This window comes from Pseudochaenichthys georgianus, chromosome 3 (genome assembly GCF_902827115.2).
Source record: "Pseudochaenichthys georgianus chromosome 3, fPseGeo1.2, whole genome shotgun sequence".
NCBI classification, from domain to species: Eukaryota; Metazoa; Chordata; class Actinopteri; order Perciformes; family Channichthyidae; genus Pseudochaenichthys; species Pseudochaenichthys georgianus.
Genome location: NC_047505.1, coordinates 1,935,233 through 1,954,033, shown reverse-complemented (window position 1 = coordinate 1,954,033; position 18,801 = coordinate 1,935,233). Strand labels below are relative to the sequence as shown.

General features: G+C 43.6%; 1 protein-coding gene across 1 annotated transcript in view; it reads left to right on the top strand.

Moving 5' to 3' along the window:
- Positions 1-2,000: 2,000 nt before the first annotated feature.
- LOC117465879 (anoctamin-9-like) overlaps positions 2,001-18,801 on the top strand; it is a 58,488-nt gene continuing 41,687 nt past the window's right edge. The window contains exons 1-2 of the mRNA XM_034108948.2: positions 2,001-2,100; positions 3,445-3,510. Of these exons, the coding sequence (XP_033964839.1) occupies positions 2,080-2,100; positions 3,445-3,510 (87 nt within the window). The 5' untranslated portion in view covers positions 2,001-2,079. The remainder of the gene's footprint in view (positions 2,101-3,444; positions 3,511-18,801) is intronic.

The window sequence follows — 18,801 nt, the reverse complement described above, 5'->3', positions numbered from 1 at the left end:
TTTGTCGTAAAACTGTTGAAATATAAGACTATGAAAAATACGCAACTAGAAAGACTACAAATCACAGAGTCGCGTAAGTGATGTCACAATTGTTTTCCTCCACTAAGAGATAGCTAAGATCAGCGCCATCTATATGGTGCTGGCTAAGATAAGATAACTTTAACAAGATGCCTGTGTGCTTAGTACCAGGTTGTTATCATACCAGCAATGGGTCTTGCTCGTTCTTTCGCTTCCCGTCGGATGAAAGGACCAGGAGTGGCTGGATCAAGTTAGCTACCTAGCTAGTAGCTAGCACGTTAGTTAGCATTACAGCCGTGTAATTTGTATTACATTATTGAGTCATGGATGATCCTGCGGTCCTGTGTCCTGCATCGCGAGCCCTGGATCTTGAGTCGTGGCTGTGGTCCTGGATGGATATCCTCGTGGATTCATCTTCCTATTATACACACATGCATTTCCAAACAGTTGGACTACCTATGTTGCAAATGTATTATCTTTTCAATTTCCACACGGCATCTATTGCATGTCTGTCCGTCCTGGGAGAGGGATCCCTCCTCTGTTGCTCTCCCTGAGGTTTCTCCCATGTTCCTTTTATACTGTGACCGGAGTTACGCTGTGTGTGTCCGTCAGGAAACACGCTGTTTACAAGTAGTTCCAGCAAACATCCACTGATAAACTGCGATGTTAACAACCTCATAATAACCTCATATGTTTTTAACTTAGGATCATACCTGTGTTTAGTCTAGAAAAAGGTAAATGTGTGCATTTTATTATAAAGTTGTGTATATTTACAGACCGTTGCAAAAACTATAAGAAGCTTATAAACATCAGGTTTAAAACTAAAAGAGCTTTGAAACACAATGAAAGATGTTTGGAGTTTTATTTGAGTTATTAATTTAAACTTTTTGTCTAAGAGCTGATTTGAAACCGTTGTTAAATACAGTTACGGCATTTCCTGTTTCTGCCGGAGAGAGGGGAGGCCGTCCCAAAGCTTGCTGCTGTATTTACTCCCTCCATCTGACAGGAGGGAGCCTCGTTGAGCTGCGAGTGTGGCTACAGACGGAGTACACGCAGGGAGGGGTAGGGTCGAGGGAGTGGTTTGGGATTGGGCCGAAATGCGCTGCCACACACACACACACACACACACACACACACACACACACACACACACACACACACACACACACACACACACACACACACACACACACACACACACACACACACACACACACACACACACACACACACACACACACACACACACACACACACACACACACACACACACACACACACACACACACACACACACACACACACACACACACACACACACACACACACACACACACACACACAGAGAGCCGAGTTTGAATGACACAATCACACGTTTATTTCTCTCTGATTGGTCTGGTGTCATGCCTCCGTTGCATTCACTGAACACGGGAAATTCCATCCTACCGTCCTCTCTTGTGTCATGATGAAGTTCACGTAAAGCACGGTCAATGTAGCCTCGGCCTATTATATTATATTATATTATTGTCCGGGGCTAGGCCAGGCGCCGCCACTGGCCGCCACACTGCCTGCTATTAAAACGCTTCTTAAAACCCACCACTTCTCCTTAGCATATTAACATATTTTAGAGTGTTGCTTTTATTGCTTTTAAATTGTCTATTGTTTTTACTTCTACTTGTTTTATGGTGTATGAGCTGTGCTGTGTTGTTTTTTGTATGTTTTTGTTTTGTTTATTTGCCTGTACAGCACTTTGGTCTGGAGGTGTAAAGTGCTTTATAAATAAAGCTGTATTGTATTGTATCTCACCTGCAGCACAGCGCAAGTAGGCCTAATATAAGAAGTAATGTTTCCTATCTTTCCCGGGGAACATTGAATGCAGCATTAAATGGGTCCGTTGATGACAAATGTGACGTCAGCGGCTCGGCTCACCTTTACCTGTGTGCACGCGCTCACGAACAGCAGTTACGCGTGGACATGCGGAAGTGAACGCCAGCAGCCAGAGTTCCTGTTGGGATGGTGAACATGTGAGGGGGAATACTGCCTTTCAACCCGGGACACAACATGTTCTTCAGGACCGCCGAGGTAGGCCCTGGCCCGGGAAACGGCTGCTTACACTTGTATTGAAACGTTACAGTTACACTGCTGACCATTGCGTGTCCCTGTCCGAGATCACGGACTTCAGTAGTTCTGATTTAAAGGACGTGTATTCCTCTGTCTAACCGAGAAGCACTGACCAGTCATTCCGGTTTAAGAATTAAAAAGAGGAACACTGTAGAATATTTGAATCACTCAGAGGAACTTCTCTTTATTTTCAACAATAAATCTCCTTATAATACCAAGAAAACCTATTTTATTTACTGTCCACAGTAGCCTACAGAATGTATGTAAAGCGACTAACAAATGAATGACATGACATGACATGACATGTAATAATGAGAGAGAGAGAGAGAGAGAGAGAGAGAGAGAGAGAGAGAGAGAGAGAGAGAGAGAGAGAGAGAGAGAGAGAGAGAGAGAGAGAGAGAGAGAGAGAGAGAGAGAGAGAGAGAGAGAGAGAGAGAGAGAGACGAGAGAGAGAGAGAGAGAGAGAGAGAGAGAGAGAGAGAGAGAGAGAGAGAGAGAGAGAGAGAGATTTTTTTTTTCCACCGTTACCAGGCTTAGAGTATTCCTTCACTCTGGTACTTTTACTTTTATATTAGCACTAGATATGAGTACTTGACTTCTCCCACCACTGCACAACTGACGTGATTACGTTACTCACATTTGTGGCACAGAGCTACAAATGATGGAAGTGGAAAACTGCATTTCTCCAAATGAATGTGTCAATGTGATGCCTCTTGGCCAGATGTTTGTCCAATTGTTCGGACAGATTGTTCGGATAATTGCGTGTGTTTCCGCGCTAACGCAGAAAAACAAATGGCAGACGAGCATTGTCAAGTTAGAAACAGAGTTGGTTCGATTAAATGTAGGTAACTTTTATGTAGCAATAATAAATATGAAAGCTGTTTTATATATATTTTACATTTCTCCAGTACCAATAACAAAACCGATAACGTCGGAGCTGTATGGGGAAAAAAAACCATATATTATATAGCAGGCTCATAATTACTTTCTACAGATCTTTGTAGAGATTTGTAAATTTAAAAGGTTTCTTGAAAAGTCCAGCTCACTAGTTTTACTTCTGAAAGATGATTGTGACCCGTCATATATCAAATATTCTTAATTGTGAGATCCAGGGCTTACCTAATTGAACAACAGCATAAGGGGAGAAGAGTCATGAAGTTAGAAAAGATAGTCGGTAAGGTGTGTTATGGAGCAATACCATTAGCCATCATAAGCTCACTTGTCACACCAGAGCAGTGTGCTTCAACTATAATGAATTTCACTTGAGGATGATTGTGTTATTTCTTTTCTGTGTGTGTGTTACAGGAAAGCTTGGAGCTGTCGGACAGACAAAAGGAGGGTTCCAACACTGAGCCTTTACTTCCTTCATTGGTAAGTATAAGCATCATCAGTAATATGCAAACAGAGAATATATCTGCTCATATGAAAGGATTCTTTGACCCTACATGGACAGCGAAACCTGCGTGTGGTGCTGTTAGACAAACGGAGAGTGTCATCCTAAAGGCCCTTCCGTCATCATACATTAGACCGGGCTCTGTCTTTGCATCTTATTGATTGTGCTCTCTGTTCTATCATGGTGTAACTTTGAGCTGAGTCAGACAGACCCCAAATCTGAAACATGGACCTGCACACAACTAAACATGTGTAAACATCCAAACCTGCTTCCTGGGACAGAGCCCAGCTTTGATGAGTGGGTATGCTCGCTAGCACCACGCTATGACACATACATCAGACAGGATATACTTAAGATGAGGCCCCCTCCGCAAGATGAGGCCCAACACAGCCTGCGTGTAGGGAGGGGCGGCCCTGGTTAGTTTAACTAGCAAACCAACTAAACGGTTTGCTTTTTGAAAGTATTACAGTCTGACTGTCCCACTAGTAACATATGCACATTTCTCCATACATATATATTTTTTTACATTTGATATTTTTCAGTAATTGATCTGGCAACATAGTACCGTAGATAAAGGCTTATAACATGTTACGTTTCTCTCATGTTACAGCGAGTATATCTAATGAATAACAGTCCTGAAATAATACTTTTTATCACACGTTATATTACATATTATGTATTCACTGTGGCAGCTAAATTCCCATTAAATTGAGTCACCAAGAGTCTAAACTTGGCTTTATGCTTTGACGTGTTTTCAAGAAGTTGAAATGTTGATGGCGTTTAATTAAGAAAATTAAATCCACAATAACTTAGGTAGGACCAAACCAACCTGGTATCACGGCTAGACGTGAACATGTCCCGTTGGTCCACTGGGAGACGTTAGGGATTAATTTTGTCTTTACTCCTAGACATTTAACCTTATTTTGTGTGTTGACATGTACGACCATCCCTGCTTCTAATCTCCCGTAAGGAATGTGTTAATGCAGTCGTATGTTGATACTAGGGTTTATGGCCTGACACCAGTGGGCACAAGGGGGGTTTTCTAAGCTCCAGAGACGTGAGAGACATCTCCTGTGTCTGCAGATGTGTTTACACCCATCTCCAATATGTGGATTTGACTCTCTGTAAACTAGTTAAAAGGTCTACCAAGATGCGAGGCCCATGCAGTCAGAACCTTGGACTGTGTGACTTGTGATGTGAATTTCTCCGGCCGATGCTTGTATTCAGAGGTGTGGACTCGAGTCACATGACTTGGACTCGAATCAGACTCGAGTCACCAATTTGATGACTTGAGACTCGACTTGACAAAATCACAAAACACTTGCGACTCGACTTGGACTTGAACACCAATGACTCGGGACTTGACTTGGACTTGAGCCTTCTGACTTGAGGTGACTTGATCATTTAATTCAGAGGTCTCCAACACGCCGATCGCGAACTGCCGCTAGAAGAGCAGACTCCCGTTGGGGAGAGCAGAATCTCCAGCCACTCCTACTCTTGCTGAGAATACTTGCAGGCAGGGGCGGGACTTTATTTAGCTGGGCCACCATGCGGCCAATCATATGCGAGGACACACTAGGATCATACCATTATGTGAAAGAAGGGTGGGGGGCACAGCAGGTGTAGTGGTACAGGCCAGCTGCACAGAGCGACGGGGAGACGGATTTAAATGCAAGTGCATCGGAAAAAGTCAAGAAATGAGCAAAAACCGAAAAAAGAAGCAGCATCTGGCTGCTTTTCAATGATATTGGAGAAAGCAAAGCTGAGTGCAGGATTTGTAAAATGAAAATAACCTTTTTTGGTTACCTTTATTTTGGTAACCACTCAGGATTTACTGTCAGAGGTGGGAGAATTTCAGATCTTGTACTTGAGTACAAAAGTACCAGAGTGTAGGAATACCCGGTTACAATAAAAAGTCCTGCATTCAAAATGTTACAAGTAAAAGTACAAAAGTATTAGCATCAAAATATAGTTAAAGTACCACCTGCAGAGGGATCTAGATCCAGGTGTTCTCTTCCCCATAGAGACCGTCTCGCTGCACATTATCCCTTGCATAGAGATAGATTGTGGGTCCCTTCTAACATGTTGTACACAGTGGAAATAAACATTCTGGTCACCTCAACATCAGGGATCTTATACATTAAACTCCTTCTGAATCAAACCGCCACGGTAGCCTTACCTTATTGTTCCCTCTTAAAATAGAACAAAACATGTTACTTTACCAGCAGAGAGAAAATTGATTATTAAATTATTAATGTGACTAATAAAGAGCAATTTGATTATTAAGTATTATTCTGTTGATCAATGTCATTACTTTTGGTGAAAAACACATAATGACTTGTTTATGACTCGTTTTGTCAAAGTTTAGGACTTGGACTTGACTTGAACTTGCCCAACCTGACTTGAGACTTGACTCGGACTTGCAAAACAATGACTTGAGACTTGACTTGGACTTGCAAAACAATGACTTGGTCCCACCTCTGCTTGTATTAAATATCAGTGTTTGGCATCAGAACTCCTGCTCGTCCCGTGTCTCCTTCATGAGTCGGTGACTCCCACTGCATTGCTACACAGAGGTTTCCTCCACAGTCAGGATGACATGATTTCACCCCCTCAAAACGTCAGTTACACAGGATTGTTAACCATTGGAGAAATACCCGGGTGTTGACAAGCAAGCCTCTATCACAACTTTTGGTTCACTATAACACAACAGTTTGTGGAGAATACGAAGATTTGTTCAGGTCTCACCAGGGAAATGTTTATATACTACGTATGTTACTAAAGAAGTTTTAGATTGGCCAGTGTCCATGTAAAGTATCGTCATCTCTCGGAGTGAAAACAGTATTTCCGGTGTTGGCGTTTTCATAGTAACGTCGTTGCTAGGGACGTAGCTCACGCTTCATACACCCGGAGATGAGTAATCTCATCACTGTCGGTTGATTTTACAGTGATATCTGCAGTACTCATCAAATTAAAAAAAAGTTTTGGATAGAACGAAGACATTACACTACCCATGATCCTCTGGAATCGTTGAAGCTCTGTGATTGGATGTGTTACTCGCAATGCATTTCGGGAGACGTAGTTGAAACGATAAATACAACAAAAAAATGTGTTGAAAAGAAAATCATACTTTAATGTGCTTGCTTTTCTCTTTGAAAGTCATCACATAAATGCATTGTAATAAACGGTTCGGCTGCATTAAATATTACACATCTGACGTGGTTCTTTATTTATAGGGCCTTGGGGCCTCATTTATAAAGCAATCTTTGCGATTTATAAAAATCAAACTTGACGGGAAAATGTGCGTTCCTCCACGCAAACTCTTGACCCATGCGTACGCACAAAAGAGAGATGAGACGTTGGCAGAAGGAAGAATGGAGAGAAATATGTGAAAAATAATAACATAAATAAAAAGTTAAAAGCAAAAATTGATTAAAGCCAATCTTAATATGATTAACCCTTGTGTGGTGTTCATATTTTTGTTATTCAGCCAGTGTTCGTGGGTCTGGTGGACCCGCTGCCTTTTTGGGTTTCAATTCAACACAATCAAACAATTTTATGTTAAAATACTCAACATATGTTTACTTCATCCCAATTAAAAGCAATATAAACAGCATATATGGTTAATATTTGCCCTTTTACATTTGTTAGATCACATTAATTAATTAACTACCTGATGCTCAATCTCATCCTCTTCTTCAAAGTCACTGTCAGATCCTAACATTCTGAAACCTCTTCCTCTACATCACGGGTATTCAACTCAAATTCAGCGAGGTCCAGTTAGAGAAAATGTCCCCATGCAAAGGTGCGGAACATCAAAATGTCTAACTTGCTTTATGAATTAGTGTGATATATATTGAAGTGACCTGTAGCTTTATCAACGTCTGCATGTAATCAACAACTGACTGCCAATCAAATAAAGAAAGTACAATTCAAAAACAACAATATTTATTGTCAATGAACATTGAACTATACAGATATACAGTAAATACTGGGGCTATGTGTAATGTTCCTCTCGGGCTGCATTTACAAATAAAATAGAGAAAATAAATAAAATAGCTTTTGAAAATGTGTGCATCTTAAAAGTGCTTAATTTTAGATAAATAAAATAAAGTGTAGCAGCAGCTTGAGTTTCCCTTTTTCTTTGTTAACCGTTTCACATCATGACTTAACAGTTTCAGACGAATATAGAACAATATCAGTCTTTACACATCATAACAATTGAACAGTTTTAAAGTTTCTCTTTCTTTCCCTCTTATATTGCAGTCCCTCACTCACTTGTTTTTGTTCAGTGCGAGAATTGAGCTGGAGCTTGTCCTGCCAGGAGTTTAGATCTGGGCTGAAATGGTGTCAGGGCCATTCTCATACACACATGCAGGTGCTCATTGGTTAGCCTCGGTTAGCTCATTGGTTAGCCTCGGTTAGCCTGCCCTGGAACGATATTTAGTTTTTAATTTTGATCCTGGTGGACTGATCATATTGGGCTCTGAGACTGATTATTTGTTGTGACCTCAGTTCTGACTTTGGTCAAACACTTTATGTTTTGTCTCATCGTGGCGATTTGGCACTTTTAATGAGTGCCACGGTCTCTGAACAAATGAGACGCACTGGCTCTGTGCTCCCTGTGGGCAGGATGAACATGAATGAGTCCACTCAGGGTTAAAAGCTCTGTTCTCACTGTCCACTTTCCTCTTCTTGGAGAGCGCCATGTCTAATTATTTGTCTCTCCCTGTCTGCCGCTAACACGCCTGTTCCCTCTCCTCTCTGCTTCTCTCCCTGTATCGCTAATTATTCTCTTCACTCACTTTCCTCTCCGCTTCTCTCTGCCACGCTCTCATCTCTTCTTCTGTGTTTCTCTCCCTGTATCGCTCTCTCGTCTCTTTCAATCAATAGGATATGGCTGTAATAGGCCTAAGGCCTTTTAGTCGCTCATAAATAAATAAGTAGATCACTGATTCTTTATTTACTATGGATGCTGGCAACAGTCACAAAGTGAAGGTGATGTTTGACCAGTAATGGTCGAGGCGGGATTTGAGACAGTTAACCGTCTTGGATGTGACAACGCTTTCTGGCAGATCATTCCACAAGTCAACCACACGCAGGCTGAAAAAGTTGCGGCGGATAGCCAGTCTTGAGTACTGTTTCTTCAACTTGAGGCAGTGTCCACGAGTCCTGGTGTTATAATCCTGTTGTAGTGGGCATGATGTTGTGTAGATGTTGTGGAGATATTTGAAAACGTCGATCATATCTCCCCTCGCCCTTCTATAATACATATCGTACTTTTCGGACTATAAAGCGCACCTGCATATAAGCCGCAGCAGCTAAATTGTCCGTCTGTCTTGCTCTCGTTCTGTCTCTCGGTTCCACTTTTACTTTGGTGCGCTACCTGTCTCACTCTTTTCCGGCCTCCAGCTTTTCCTGCTGGAGCCCGCCGCTTAAAGGTGGCGGGTGCGGACCGGTCATAGAGCCCATAGTGTTAAAGGTGGTTAATTTTACCTGTACAATCCATAGATTTAGGAGGTTCCCTAGTGGCCGTTAGCTGTACAAAAAAAATGGGGAAAAAAGTCGCGGCTTATAGTCCGAAAAGTACGGTACTTGGGATTTTAAGAATTTGCAGTCGTTCTTGATATGGTAGGTCCTTTAGTTCTGGAACCAGCTTCGTTGCCTTTCTCTGTATTTTCTCGATGAGCTCAGCATCCTTTTTGTACATGGGGGACCAAGCGACATTCCCATACTCGAGGAGTGGCCGTACAAGAGAGATGTATAAACTACGTACTACGTCAGAGTCCAAATAAGTGTATGATCTGCGGATCATTGCTAGGATACCATTCGCTTTGTTACTTGCCCGAAGGATATGGTCACTAAATGTCAGGGTATTATCAACATTCACACCAAGGTCCTTTTCATTCTGCATCTCGGATAGGTTTATAGTGTTTGAATTATCACTCATATTTTGGATTCAGAAAACCTAAGTGCATTACTTTGCACTTTGCTGCATTGAATTTGAGCTGCCAACACTCGGACGATCTTTGCATTTCTCTGAGATCTGACTGGGGTTTTTCTGCATCCTCTTTACACTTAATTTCCTTGAAGACTTTAGTATCATCTGCAAACATCTGGACCATGGAGCTCACATTATCGGGTAGGTCGTTGATATAGAGGACAAACAGTGCACGACCCAGGACACTACCTTGTGGAGTTCCACTGAGAACTGGGCACCACCCAGATGGTTTCCCATTAACAAAGACTCTCTGTCGCCTGTTTTTGAGAAAGTCTGAGATCCAGGTGAGTATGTCTCCATGGATACCATACCCATAGAGCTTCTTCAGTAATCTTTTGTGAGGTACAATATCAAATGCTTTCTGGAAATCCAAATAAATGGCAACGAGACTTCCTCTCTCGTCCAGGGTACGAGACCATATGTCAAGGCAGGCCAGGAGCTGGGTTGAACAGGATCTGCCCTGAACGAAGCCGTGTTTGCGGTCTGATAATAGGTTGTTTGAGTCAAGATGTTCTATGACAGCATCACGCATCAAGGATTCAAGGAGTTTGCATACTACTGCTGTAAGGCTGACGGGCCTATAGTTTCCAGGATTGTTTTGGTCACATTTTTTGAATATAGGAGTTACATGACCATCCTTCCAAGGCTGTGGTACCACACCTTCATCAAGCAATTTTTTTAAATATAGTAAGTAAGGGTTTATCTAGTTCGTCACACAGTTCTTTGAGAATCCTGGGATAGATGCCACCCGGTCCTGATGCTTTTGAGGCATCTTAGTTCGATAGTTTTTTATGGATGTCCTTTGATGTGAAGTCCAATTTATTGAGTGTAGTGTTAAATAGCTTGTCCTGGAAGTCTGGTATTGATGAGGTATCCTCCTTTGTGAACACACTAGGAAAGAAGAAATGTAGTGTATTGGCTTTGTCCTTGTCATTTTGAGCCAGGCTGCCATTAGCCTTTTTCAGATCTCCGACTGTGGCATTGACTTTTAGCTTGCTTCTGGCATATTTATAAAAAGCTTTCGGATTCTCTTTGGCTTCCTTTGCAATTTTTCTTTCATGCTCTCTTTTAGCTTTCCGACACTCCCATTTAACTTGGTTGCACAATTTTGCATAGGAACAACGGTCACTCTCTGTACCAGATAACCTTTGTAAGGTGTAAGCTGCACTTTTTGATTTGATTTGATGTTTGATTCTATCATTTATCTATTCTGGAGTAGAGCAATTTTTCTTACTTTTTCCCGATGACATAGGGATGTGCCTCTTGCAACTTGTTAGGATTTTTTCTTCCATGGCCTTGTTTTCAAAGGTCTGTGCCCAGTCTGTCCAATCATTTCCTGTTTCAGGTCTTCATAATTTCCTTTATCAAGGATGAACTTGCGGTTTGGATTATCCCATATCTCATGGTAGCATAGACATTTGAAAGACAGGCAGTCATGGTGACTTTTTCCTAGTGGTGCTTCATGGCTTAGATCCTCAACCATTCCCTCCTCATTTGTGATAATTAGATCAAGCACGTGTGGGGTTTGGTTTCCTCTTGCATGAGTTGGTTTTGTTACATGTTGAAATACGTAGCGGTCTCTCAAGCATTCAAGGAACATGGATGCAGGGTGGTTTTCACTCTCTGGTGCCCGTATGTGTTGCCAACCAATTTCAGGATAGTTAAAGTCTCCCATAATTAAAACGTGGCTGCGTTTTAGTGAGGAAGATTCTTCAACTAAACTTCTAGTTTCAGAGTTGCCGATATTTTGACAGTTTAGTGACCGGTAGACACATCCAACCAGAAGACGGTCCGTATTGCAGAGTTGTATTTCACACCACACAGATTCTGTAGATGTACAGCCCTTCAAGTTCTTAGGTACTGCTCTGAGGTAGGATTTAGTGTAGATACAGACACCTCTTCTACCCTCATCTAGATTGCTGAAAATGTCATATCCACTGATGTTCAATTCACATAACTGGATTGGTACTTGTGGGTTTTTTGGAAGTGCTTCACTAATAGCTATAATATCTGGGTCATTTTTATCAATGTTTGCTACCAGTTCATTTCTCTTATTCATAACAGAATCTGCGTTAGTCTAAAGACATTGAATGCCCTTAGAAAGTCCTCTACTACTCTCTGAGTTGTTATTATTTATGTATGTGTGGGTTCTGTCTTGTTTTAATTTGGTTTGACAATAACTTTCATCCCACACTGGTCCTTGTATTTTGAACCGCCACATGTTCGTTCCGTCCTCTTCCATTTTGATTTTTGCTTTCCTGACAAGGTCGTTCCTCTGTTCCCGTTCTTCTTTGGAGAGGTCGTTTGCCACACTTAGTAACTTAAACTTTGCATTCTGATGCATTCTTCAATTTGTGGAGACTTGACATTATTTTTCCTTTCTCGAAAGTGGAATTTGTGGTAATCAGCATTGGTCTGTTTTTTTCCGGTTCTCGAGTCCCGAGGCGTATCACCTTTGATGCCAAAACCCCTTCGATTTCCAACTCGTTTTTTATCAGATCGTTTATCGTATCTTCATCATGCCGTTTCCTGGCATCTATATTTTCGTCCTCACTTTCTTGTAATCTGTGTATAATAGGGGTGTAACGGTACACGTACCCGTACCGAAATTATTCGGTACGGGCCCTTCGGTTCGGTACACGTGTGTACCGAACGCATATAACTTTAAACGTAAACAATTGAGAACGTGAACAACTTTTTGGAAGTAATCTCAGGTGCTGCGTCGCAGCATTCAGAGTAATTTGCACCCATTGTGATCAACGCGTCATAGAGCGAGCAAGTCATTTCATTGGACGAGCTGGTCAGAGGGATGCGTTCAAATGTAATCAGTAATTTGAGGAACTGTCGAAATGGCGAACGCAGATAAAGTTGAGCTCGAAAATCCTCCAGCATCATTGAAGTCTCCGGTTTGGGAACATTTTGGTTTCGCAGTTACGTACAAGGATGACGGACAAAGACAGGTGGACCGAACCAAAGCTGTTTGTCGGCATTGTTCAACTAACATTGGTTACGCGGCTGGCAATACATCAAACTTGCACACTCATTCGAAAAGGCATCACCCGAACGTGAATATCACCGGTACCAAAAGACTGAAGTGCAAACCCAACTCCCACTAGCATTTAAGCCTCCACCACTCGCAAAAACTTCAGACCGAGCCAAAGCTATTACAAACGGCAAATATCCGTATGTTGCCATGTTAGCAAAGCGCTACCTGGCTGTATCTGCTACCTCTGTCCCGAGCGAGAGGCTGTTCTCCACGGCAGGAGACATTGCTAGTGCCAGCAGATCTGCCCTTTCGGCAAGCAATGTGGACAAGTACATTTTTCTTTAAAAAAACATGAAAATACAATGACCAGCAAGTCATAATGTCAAACTGGCTGCTTAGGTGCTAGTACAGTACAGTTCAAATACAGATAATTTCAGTTCATCGAAAAGCTGCACCTTAATGTTCATTTGATTATATTTTATATTTATTTGAGTGAATATTCATAGTTTAATAATAATTAAAAACCCTAAACTAATAGTTTATGTTTTGTGAGTACTAGTACAGTAAAGTTCAAATACAGATTATTTCAGTTTATCGAAATGCTGCACCTTAATGTTTATTTTATTATATTTTGTATTTATTTGAGTGAATACATTATTCACAGTTTAATAATAATTAAAAAAATATATATTATGTTTTGTGATAATTTTTTCTGCTGTACCGAAAACGTACCGAACCGAACCGTGACCTAAAAACCGAGGTACGTACCGAACCGAAATGTTTGTGAACCGTTACACCCCTAGTGTATAACAATGTTTTTTTCTCTGCTCTCTGACTGTTGTTCTCTCGTAAACTCCCTGATTGCTGACAACATTTGACTACGTAGGTGAAGTATCATCCTCAGTTACAGAGTCACTGTCTCCCTCCTTAGGTGGGCTCCAGTTACAGAGTAACTGTCTCCCTCCTTAGGTGGGCTCACCGGTATGTCTTGGGAGATGAGCTGTGCGATAAGCTCTCTGGTGTAGATTTGTTGTTTCTCTGCTTGCTTAATTATCATCTCCTCTAGTGCGTCCAATCTTTTTACTAATTCAGGTGATGAAATTGTTTCTTGTTGTTTATTGTTTTCCAACAGTTCCTCTGATTTTGAATCCTTCAGGGCCTTGCAGGTTTTATCCTGGCATTGCTTACTACACAGCCACATCAAGTCGTCACGCTGTGTGCATACTGTGCATTTGGTAGTTTCAGACATTTTGCACATGTGTGTTTATTGCAATTTTCACATTCTAGTATCTTTGTGCTAACCTCACTGAATATGACTTGGCAGATATTACATACCCAGGAGTCTTTATCTGCTGTTTTATTGACATTTGTTACATCGTTACGTCCCTCTTTTTTATTGTCAGGTGGCTCATTTCCGGCAAGCTGTTTGACTTACGAGCCTCATCTTCCCTTTATCTTCTTCATTCTCTTGCTCGTCTTTCTTCTGTTTTGGATTATTTCCCGGCATGTTTTGTTGTTGTTGTCACTAGAGATTTGTCTGATTGTTGGCTTTTCCCGGAGTTGACAATCGGACAGCTGTTAGCTCCGTTAGCAGCTAGCTCTCCTCAACCCACTCACCGGGAAACTGATGCAAATGTCTCTCATCTGTCTTCTGTCTGTGGCAGTATCTTTTAGTGGCTGCAGGGACAGCAATGTAATGCCTGTCTCTTTCTCCGGTAAACTCTGTGTCTTTTCTCCGTAACACCGGTAACTCCCTAGCAGGGTAGCAGGCTATGCAGAGCCTGAATACATATTATCATGCCCCACTGGATGTACCCATTGGGTCGACACCAGAGAAGCGTTGATCCCACTTGTTCTGGTTCACCAAGGCCTGGAATTCCCTGTTCGGATCAACAGGAAAAAATATCCTTTCTGTCCTGCGAGACAGCTAAAAGCCTGTCAGGTTTAAAGAGGGGCGCCCCCTGTCGGCAGCGGTTAAAATAGAATCGCCCTGTCAAAATTGAAATCCCCTATTAATGTATTGATTATGGGTTCGTATAGGTCGGCGTCTGGGTCCGGACCGCGGTCCTCCTGTTACTGACCTATGCTCTACACCAGGGGTGCCCAACCTTTTTTGAACCGAGAGCTACTTTTAAAGTTGCCAGTCTGCCGAGATCTACCAGTCCAAATAGAGGCGTAGCTATTACTGACAGCCTACTACCAGGTAAATACACACTTCTACTTGTATAAAACTGACCTTTGTACGATTAATACTTCATAAAATACTGCAGATCCTTTATCTTACCTCTTTCTAATCTACACGCATACAAGTATTTAACTGAAGTTACACAACAGTGTTGTTGATACAGAGTTGGAGTTTATTCACACGTCACATACTACAGTGGGTAATTGTTTGTTTGTTTGTTTGTAGCCTTTATTTAACCAGGTGAAGCCCCTTGAGATCAAAATATCTCTTTTTCAAGGGTGACCTGCAGGACATTAGTTACACATGTAACATAAAAACAACAGAACAACAATAAGGATGACATACAACATAATGTACAGGGTACAGTTTACAAAACTCTATTTACAGTGACAGGTACCATGAGTATCAAACGGCATGTCACCCAGCCGAGTTTTAAAATGATGCAGGGGAACCAAAGTGCTCAGTTTTAAACAGGTTTGCAGACTGTTCCAATTTAGTGGAGCTGCACAACTAAAAGCTTTCTTCCCTAAGACAGTCCTAGCACATTTAATAAAACAACATCATGAGATCTCAGGCAATGCGTACTTTCAATTCGTCGAGAGGTCAGAGAGCAGATATAAAAAGGTAGTTTACCCAACATGGCTTTATAAATGAACATGTACCAATGACTGAGCCTCCGTACAGTTAGTGAAGGCAGACCTGCCTTGGCATACAGGGTACAGTGATGAGTAAGTGCTTTACAGTTAGTAACAAATCTCAGAGCACTGTGATACGGTAATGTTGTCAAGAAACATTGAACAGTGCTGCCACATATGACACAGGAAAAAAAGAAAAGACTCTGAACCCTTTCTTTGCCATTATATAAAAATAGTGTTGCTCCAAAAGTATAAATGAGGCTTACTAATAAGACAACTCAGATCTGAAGCTACACAGGAATCTGCTGCCAAAGTGCAATAAAAAAGACAAAATTAATAGAATCAAACCCTTTTTTTGTTGCATTTTAGTAGATTATAAAAATAAATGCCTTTTTTAAAATAGGATGCAAGCAACACTAGTTTCTTAACCTGAATTGATAATAGACTATAATCAATTTAAACAGAACAGATCTTAATGTTTGCATTCTTATACCATTTTGTGCAATAATTATAATGAATAAGTTCAAACTAAAACTTACAGCTGATTAATACCGGTATCTAACTTGAGTTTTTATTATATCAAAAACCTGTTGAAATGCTACTGTTATTTTTACTGTCCCCCAAAAGCGCGTCGGCAGCCTCCAGGAATGCTTCTTTCACAACGTCGCCGTCTTTGAAAGACTTCATGTGTTTCGCAAGAACGTGACTGACACGATAAGATGCTCTGGTAGCAGCCTTGCTCTTGTTGTTGGGCCTGGTGAAGATGGACTGCTGTGCATTTAGCTGTCCTTTCAGGCCCCTCCCCTTTTGGGAGCGTAGGGCAGAATTAGGAGGGAATTCCGTCTTGTAGCATTTGTGCACTGTTTTGAAATGCCGCTCCTAAATTACCCTTCTTCGATAAAGCCACGCTCGCATTGCAGAGGAGACAGGTGGACTTTGAATTGGAATAGATACAAAAATAATCGAGCGTCTGGTGGCCGGGCTTGCCACGGAGCCCGGCCGGGCCCAGCCCGAAAAGGCAACGTGGGCAACACCTCCGCTTCTCTGTCCCGCGGGCCCACCACCTACGGGAAACATCGATGGGGTCGGGTGCGCTGCCAGACGGGTGGCAGTGAAAGCGGAGGGTCTCGACGGACCAGACCCGGGCGGGAGAAGCTGGCTTTGGGGACGTGGAACGTCACCTCTCTGGGGGGGAAGGAGCCGGAGCTTGTGCGGGAGGTGGAGCGGTACCAGTTGGATCTGGTTGGGCTCACCTCTACGCACAGCGTCGGCTCTGGAACCTTACTTCTGGATAGGGGTTGGACTCTATTCTTCTCCGGAGTTGCTCAAGGTGTGAGGCGCCGGGCGGGTGTGGGGATACTCACAAGTCCCCGGTTAGGTGCTTCGTTGTTGGAGTTTACCCCAGTGGACGAGAGGGTCGCCTCCCTACGCCTGCGGGTTATGGGGGGGAAAACTCTGACTGTTGTGTGTGCTTATGCACCCAACAGCAGTTCAGAGTATTCGGCCTTCTTGGAGACCCTGGAAAGAGTCCTGTATGGGGCTCCTGAAGGGGACTCCTTAGTCTTGCTGGGAGACTTCAACGCACATGTGGGCAATGATGGAGACACTTGGAGGGGCGTGATTGGGAGGAACGGCCCCCCTGATCTGAACCGGAGTGGTGGTTTGTTACTGGACTTCTGTGCTAGTCATGGATTGGCCATAACAAACACCATGTTCGAACATAAGGATGCTCATAAGTGTACGTGGTACCAGAGCACCCTAGGCAGAAGGTCCATGATCGATTTCGTTATCGTATCATCGGACCTGAGGCCGTATGTTTTGGACACTCGGGTAAAGAGAGGGGCGGAGTTGTCAACTGATCACCATCTGGTGGTGAGTTGGGTCGAGTGGCGGGGGAAGCCTCTGGATAGACCTGGTAAGCCCAAACGTGTAGTTCGGGTGAACTGGGAACGTCTGGAGGAGGCCCAAGTTCAGGAGGCCTTCAACTCACACCTCCGGCGGAGCTTTTCGGGCATTCCTGTGGAGGTTGGGGACATTGAACCAGAGTGGTCGGTGTTCAAAGCCTCTATTGCCGAAGCCGCGGTGGGGAGCTGTGGTCTCAAGGTCTTAGGTGCCTCAAGGGGCGGTAACCCTCGAACCTCCTGGTGGACACCGGTGGTCAGGGAAGCCGTCCGACTGAAGAAGGAGGCCTTCAGGGATTTGTTATCCCGGGGGACTCCCGAAGCAGTTGCAAGGTACCGACAGGCCCGAAGGGCAGCAGCCTCATCCGTGGCCGAGGCAAAGCAGCGGGTGTGGGAGAAGTTCGGAGAAGACATGGAGAAGGACTTTCGGGCGGCACCAAAGTTGTTCTGGAAAACTGTCCGACACCTCAGGAGGGGGAAGCAGGGAACCATCCAAGCTGTGTACAGTAAGGATGGGACGTTGTTGACCTCAACTGATGGAGTGTTGGGACGTTGGAAGGAACACTTTGAGGAACTCCTGAACCCGACAACTCCGCCCTCTATGTTAGAGGCAGAGCTGGAGTATGACGGGGGATCAACGCCAATCTCCCGGGGGGAGGTCACTGAGGTCGTCAAACAACTCCACAGTGGCAAAGCCCCGGGGGTGGATGAGATCCGCCCGGAAATGCTGAAGGCTCTGGGTGTTGAGGGACTGTCATGGTTGACACGTCTCATCAACGTTGCGTGGAAGTCGGAAACGGTACCGAAGGAGTGGCAGACCGGGGTGGTGGTCCCCCTTTTCAAAAAGGGGGATCAGAGGGTGTGTGCCAATTACAGAGGCATCACACTACTCAGCCTCCCCGGGAAAGTTTACTCCAAGGTACTCGAAAGGAGGGTCAGGCCGATTGTCGAACCTCAGATTGAGGAGGAACAATGCGGATTCCGTCCTGGTCGTGGAACGACGGATCAGCTTTTTACTCTCGCAAGGATCCTGGAGGGGGCCTGGGAGTACGCTTATCCGGTCTACATGTGTTTTGTAGACTTGGAGAAGGCGTATGACCGGGTTCCCAGGGAGTTACTGTGGGAGGTGCTGCGGGAGTATGGGGTGAGGGGGTCTCTACTCAGGGCCATCCAATCTCTGTACTCCCAAAGCGAGAGCTGTGTCCGGGTCCTCGGCAGTAAGTCGGACCCATTTCCGGTGAGGGTTGGCCTCCGCCGGGGCTGCGCTTTGTCACCAATCCTGTTTGTAATATACATGGATCGGATTTCGAGGCGTAGTCGTGGGGGGGGGGGTCTGCAGTTCGGTGGACTAAGGATTGCACCACTGCTTTTTGCAGATGATGTGGTTCTGATGGCTTCATCGGTCTGCGACCTTCAGCACTCACTGGATCGGTTCGCAACCGAGTGTGAAGCGGCTGGGATGAGGATCAGCACCTCCAAATCTGAGGCCATGGTTCTCAGCAGGAAACCGATGGACTGTCCACTCCAAGTAGGGAATGAGTCCTTACCCCAAGTGAAGGAG